The sequence below is a fragment of the Benincasa hispida genome, chromosome 12 (genome assembly GCF_027475165.1).
Source record: "Benincasa hispida cultivar pf3 chromosome 12, pf3_genome.v1.1, whole genome shotgun sequence".
Lineage (NCBI taxonomy): Eukaryota > Viridiplantae > Streptophyta > Magnoliopsida > Cucurbitales > Cucurbitaceae > Benincasa > Benincasa hispida.
The window spans coordinates 83681314-83688257 of NC_143489.1; the positions used below are offsets into that span (position 1 = coordinate 83681314).

The 6944-nt window shown below is 30.3% G+C and overlaps 1 protein-coding gene across 1 annotated transcript; it reads right to left on the reverse strand.

Annotated features, from left to right (window-relative positions):
* Positions 1–3451: 3451 nt before the first annotated feature.
* LOC120067298 (uncharacterized) lies at positions 3452–5337 on the reverse strand. The gene has a single exon (XM_039018838.2). The coding sequence runs from the start codon at positions 4756–4758 to the stop codon at positions 3754–3756; it is 1005 nt and encodes a 334-aa protein (XP_038874766.1). The 5' UTR covers positions 4759–5337; the 3' UTR covers positions 3452–3753.
* Between the last annotated feature and the right edge of the window lie 1607 nt (positions 5338–6944).

The window sequence follows — 6944 nt, forward strand, 5'->3', positions numbered from 1 at the left end:
TTATGAAAAGCATAGCTGACACAACTTTTGTATTATCAACTTTAAGTTTAGATTTTCAATTTTCTTACTCCACATATTATCAAAAGATATTCACATTGCATATTTTCTTAAAATGACTAATTTTAAAATTTATTGAAAGTATAAAAACTAAGTTTGAATATTTAAAAGCACATGGGCTAAAATGAAATGAAACCTAAAATAATATGACCAAAACGATATTTCAACCTGTTTTTTTCTAAAGATTTTTCAAATATCATGCTACAAGAAAAAGTGTCTAGGTTGATTGTCCATTTCAACCGACGTACTAATTTGCGTCGGCATAGCAACTATCACCACTTATTGTAAAATGTGTCAACGTTTTTTTTTTTTCTTTTTTTGCGTCGATAGAGGATAAAAACCTTATAATGATATGAGAAATAAACTTTTTGAAAAATTTTCTAATTCCTTTCCCAATGCATAGCAATAGTACACTATTTCGACTCTTTTAGAAACAAGTATATAACAACTAGGAGAAGTTATATGAAATGTAATAGTTACTTCAAATCATTTTCAAAATTCTCATGGATCAATCATATCAATTCCTTCATAAAGTTCCTAAATTTAAATAAATCCCAAACGGCATTGAATCTTTTGCTAAAATCCAAGCCAAAATCAGACACAGAAAAGAAGAAGAAGAAGAAAAAAAAGAGTGAAAATGAGAGATTCCAAAAATAAAGGACATTGAATGGTTTGATGGACAAGATTTTTGACCCCACCGCCACTCCTCCCTACTTCTAAACTCCCTACGCGGTGGTTGCTCCACCAACCACCCTATTCCGCCACCGTGTACGATTCTCGTGGATCTTTTTCGTCGTAAGATATTATAATTCAAATAAGAGAGAACGAACGAGTTTGTAATTATATAAAGAAAGTTACTAATGTCTTGACTATTTGGAAACAAAAAATTGTGCGTACTAGTGAACATTTGGTAGGAATAATTTTAAGTAGGTTTAAATCTTATATTAGTATTTTAACTTTTAAGTTTATCCTATTTTTAGACATTAGAGTGTTTTTAAAATGTCCATTTTAGTCTCTCAACATTTAAGTTTGTTCCCCTTAATTTAGTCGTCAAGCTTTTAAAATAATATTTAGTTGGATTTTTGAAATTTTAAATAATAACTATGTTGATCCTTACTTTTATTTTAACTTCAACAAATTAATAATGTGACTTCGAGTATGTGTACTAATATATGTTAATATGAGTATGATTTCAAGCCAATAGAGTCGTGCATTAAGAAAAGCAAGGTAGAAAAGTAACATGACAGGAGACAGAAGTGATTGTTTTCTAAAAAATTAGAGATTAAATTAGACATTTTGAAAGTAAAATACTAAAATAACACAAACTTAATTAAAAGTTGAAGGACCAAATTAACAGGTTGAAAGTTTGAGATATCCAAAATAGAACAAATATAAAAGTCCGTATATTAAAATGGACCCATTATTTATAAATGATAACGAAGAATTATGTTGCATCACTACGACAAATGGGAGAACTCTATATCCCGCTTGGATGAAGAGCTTTTAAGGGAGTTATGTCCCAATCATATATCTGAATATTTTTTAAAAGAACAAATTCTAAATTACGCAATATATAAGAAAAGAGAATGATTATGTGCAATTTAGATGGCATCTATCTCTATATTCCCTTTCTTTTATTCACATGAAAAAAATCATTAAAAAAAACTTTGCCACGTAGTAATCTGGTGTTGGGCAGACTGCATAAGAAATAGACATAGTCCGATTGCAGTTAAGTTTTTTTTTCTTAAAGTGAAAATAGCTTAATTGACATAAAGTGTGTATATATATATATATCAAGTTCGAGTCTCTCATATTTAAGTTAGGTTAATATTGGCATTTTGGTTGGATTTTTAATTAAGCAAGCAATTTATTGTTGTAATAATTAGGATTACAACAATTTAGACTTTATATTTGTTTTAGTATAGGAATGTGAACATTGCGAGTGTAGTAAATTGACTCTATCTTTTTCAATTTATTGCATGTCATGAATTTTATACTAACATAGTAATGAATGAAAGCAAAAAAAAAAAAAAAGAAAAAAAAAAGTACCAAAAAAATAAAGAAGAATTAATGAAAAAATAAAAAATAGCGTAAGGTTGAAAATGAGAAGGAAAGAGAAACTATGAGAACAGATCCCAACTAACATAATTAAATACCAAATTGACCCAAAATCCAATTTTTAAGACTAAATGATTATTTTAAAAAAGATTAAAATAAACCCTTTTTCTCTTAATGCTTTTACGCACGCTTGTGTTAATCCTGTCTCTAGACTATACCTTTTATAAAAAAAAATTCTTTTTCTCTTTTTAAATTTTTTTTTTAAAATCTAATTCCACTTATTTAATTTATAAGCAACAGTAAATTGATATTACACTAATGTAAATTGATGTACCATAGAAACGGTAATTTATTTGGTTAAATTAGAAATTCAATGTCCATAGTTCGATCATAGTTTCAATTTAGCCCAAATTTTAAACATTATCATTAACGTTCTTTGATTAGAACTTACCGAACAATACTTCTGACGGTCAAAGAACAGTAAAAATCTATCTCAACAAATGAATTTTAAAATTTATGGTTTAAGATCTAACAAGTTACACTAATTAAAAACATGAACTGAAGTCCAATTTCAAAAACATTATTTTGATTAAAATATTAAGAACCACCAAAACTTGTTGGATTGTTTCCTACTTTTGGAGTGAAACCCAAAACCACAAATAACTCATCGCATTTATTTATTTATTTATTTTTATTAATTCCCACTAGTAATAGAAATGTGTACTAAATTTTAACCAAAATAAGAATTAAATTTAAAATGAGAAAAATATAAAGACTCCAAATGTAGAGTATCATTCTTTTCTCACACCCATCAATTTAAAAATAAAATAAAATAAAATAAATAAAAAGTACAAAAGAATGATAATAAAAATTTGAAAAATACAAAAACAAAAATCATAAAAGTAAAAGGACAAGAGGTACAATTTAACCAAATAGATTTTAGTGACAAGAAAATGGCATTTAAAAAAAAGAAGAAGAAGAAGAAGAAGAAACTTTATCCAATTGATTTTTGAAAAAAAAATGAATTCACCTCACAAAATTAGTGGAAACAAAACGAGTACTTTTTTTTTTTTTTTTGAAAAAAAAGGATCAAAATGATAATAACATCATTTAAAAATATATACATATTTATTGACCGTACGCGTGGAGCCGCCACATCCACTCGATCAAATCTTCAACCACCGGACCAAACCACAACCCATTTGCCAACAAGCATTTAATTTCATTATTTAAATTAAATATCCTGGAATCAATAAATAAAAAAATAAAATTTTGTAGAGGAAAAGAAACTAGATTCCGTATTTGAAAAATTGATATCCAAATCCAAAACCAAATATAAACCGAAAAATCCTTTTCATTTCTGTATCATGAACATTAATTAGTTAATATACAGAAATAACAAAAAATTTAATTCTTTCACTTTCTTTCATTCTTTTTTTTTTTCTCGAACTATTTTGATCTTTTTAATGTTTTTTTTCCCAACTCTTACACTGAGGAATGAGCTGAAGTACTATAATAAACAATTGGTGTAGAGAGAGAGGAGGGGCAAAACCGTACTTGTAGATTTTTTCTTTTTTCTTTTTAGTGTGAAAGAGATCAAATCAGCACCGTCAATTAGGATGTCAACGGTCTTCGAAATCAACGGTTGCCATTGACTCTTCCAAAATCCGCAAGTTTTCGAGACCGGTTCGCGCAAAACGACGCCGCTTCGGAGAGATGAGGCTTCGTCGGAACCCTAACTTCGCCGGAATACGCAAATTCCGGCAGCAGTCCTTTCTGGTTCCAGTGACGGTTGTTAGGGCTAGCTCTCACTAGTGGACTCAAGCAAAACGCGAGACCAGAAACATTCCGACTCAGTCCTTGCCTTCCTCGCCTCGCTGTCGATCCATGAGACGCCGCCGGAGACGGTTTCCACTTCGAGGATTCGGAGGAGTAACCACTTGCCGACGGAGATCCATCGCGGCGATCGTCGTAATCTCCGTCCGCCTCGTTCGCTCCACCAGCTGGCGACATTCCTCGAGAGAAGAATCGCGATGGCGGCGGCTTCTTCTTCTGATCCATTTGTTCTTCAATCGAGCAAAACTTCGACTTCTTCTTCTTCCGACGGGAGAACATCGAGGAAAACCAAGTGGAAGAGGAAGAGGAAGCAGGTTCACAAGTAGAATGAGAAGAATCGCGAGGAACCGAATCCAATTTCTCGGATCTGGACCTGAAAAGACTAGAGAAAAACGAAAATCTACTCCTCTGTTTCCGACTAACAGAGCCGGTAGTAACAAAAGAAGAAGTAGAAATACCGCCGCCGTAGTAAGTAGGTCCAACCTGCGGAGTACTATAGAAGCGATGATGAAATCGACGATGTCTATCATCCAACGGACTCGGAAAGCTCCACGACGAATCCTCAACTTTCCGCCGCGAGACGTAGGGAGAAACAGAGCGCGGAAACAATAAAGGAGGCGGCGGAAGAGGATCAGACTTCCTCGGTAAATCCTCCGCCGCCGCAGAGGAACGAAGTCGAGATAGTTGCAGTTCGTGAGCCTCGGCCCTGGCCTGAGCTGCCATGAGAGAGAGAAGCCGCTCCCGAAGACATGTGGCGCAGACTCCGACTGCGCTGGTAACGTCAGAGAGATGCTTCTTGCACCTCATTCCGGTGGCGGCGGAGGAGAAGATCAGAAGAATGGAATGAAATGGAAATGGAAAACGGAAATGAAGATGAATGGAAAGAAATTGAAAGAAGAATCAAGAACCGAATTGAAAAACAGAAGGATAATGTTGATGAATTTGGATATGGAGAAGCATTTTTTTGAGAATTGAAAGAGATCTGAAGAAGAAGAAGAAGGAAGAAAAAGGAGAAGGTTTGTCTTCTTCTTTTGTCTTAGAGGGGAATAAAAAGGTAATATCACTCTTATCATATGTTTTTGAGAGAGACGTCAACTGAGTAATATTTATATATATATATATATTTTTTTTTTTATTAAATTAAGAATTTAACTTTTTCTTTTTGGTTTCAAAAATAATGTTCACTCTTCATCTTTTTTTTTTTTTTGATTGATTTTGTTTCACTCTTTGCCTTTTCCTTTTCTATATTTGAGTTTGGTATTTATACTTTTGCTTTTTTTTCCCCTTTTGGGGTGTGACAGCTTATTAGCATATGTAATTAATATATGTATCATGTATGTGTGTTTATATATATGAACAAAATAATACACAGAGTTTATTGAAGTTGTATTATATAGATCTTGTCTCAAAAAGTATCATTTTTTTATCTTTAAAATCTATGGATCAAATAAAAACGAAATTCAAAACTTGATAGTAAAAATACAACATTTTGAAACTTATAAACCATATGAATTATAGACTCAAAACACAAGGACCAAGTAAATACTTTTCACAATCTTATATTTCTTTTAAATATTTTAGACTTTTTTCTTTGTTAACTCACAAAAGAAGACGAGGAAAAAATGGAAGTTATTTTTTCAATCTTACATTCTAAACACTATATGGAGATGAAGATTTGAATCTCTAATCTTTTGATAAATTGGTAGTTGTGATCATTTCTCTAAAATGATTGTTTTATATATAGATGATGATTCAATTATATTTGAAATACACGATAAGATAGATTAGTATATATGGCGCTAAATTGACAATAGAATAACAACATCGGGGGAGGTGGGGGGATTGAGATTTAAATGAGTATGATGGGGAATTGCAAACTAAAAGGTTGTTTGAATTTTTTTAAAAAACAATTAGGCCATGGTTTACAACATAAATGAAGTGTTATTTATTAAACAACTTAATATTAATTGGAAGTGCATTGATTAATGAAAATATTAACCGGAGGCCTCCTTTAGATTTTAAAAGGGAGATCTTAAAAAAATTAAAAAAAAATAAGCAACTAGTAAAATTTAATTACAGTTGTGATCAATGTCTATCAGAGAGCTGATAGAAGTCTATCAATGATAGAAACTGATACAAGTCTATCACTGATAAACACTATCAGTCTATCGGTGTCTATCGGTAATAAAAATTGATGAAGTCTATCCGTGTCTATCAGTATTTTTTTATTATTTCTGTAAATAATTTTGGTATTTTTATATCTATGAAAATTTCTATTTTTAAAATTGATTTTCAATAATCTATATAATTTATTTGGTCAAGATTAAAACCTTATCAATTAAAACTACAAATGCGAAAGAAATAAGAATTGTATTATATATTCATTCGTAAAAGTAGTAATTCTTCTTCTATCCATGAAAAATTAAGAAAAAAATATTGAAAATGATATACTTTAAAACTACAAATAGTTGAAACTAAATATATAGATGAGTATAGATATATGTCGTATTGAAATGAAAGGATTAAAATATATATAAGATTATCCAGGAATGAAATGTTCATATTTGAATTACACGAAAATAAGTTGACGCAAAGATGATAATGTTAAAAAGTTAGAATCAATTAAAATTTCCTTAAAATTTCTTCCAATTAAGCTATGAATAAATTAGATCAACGACTTTAATTTTAATTTATACACATTTTCAAAAATGTATGCCTAATTATTATTATCTTGTTCTCATTTTTTCATAATTATTTAATTTTCAGTCAACTTTAAAATAAACCCAATTTTCTTACTCTCTCTCTTTTTTTTTTTTTTGGTTTTCAAAGGTTTAAATATTACTTTCATCTCTATATTTTATGGGTTTTCTTTGTTCATTTTGGTTCATATACTTTTAAAAAGTTCGTTTTGGTTATTATGTTTTTAATTCAGGTTCATTTTAGTATTTGTACTTTCAAAATGTTCACTTTGGTCTTTATACTTAAAAAAATAT

What these genes read in the sequence shown, in the direction of transcription:
- LOC120067298 (XM_039018838.2), bottom strand. Translation starts at nt 4,758, where the DNA reads ATGAGGTGCAAGAAGCATCTCTCTGACGTTACCAGCGCAGTCGGAGTC.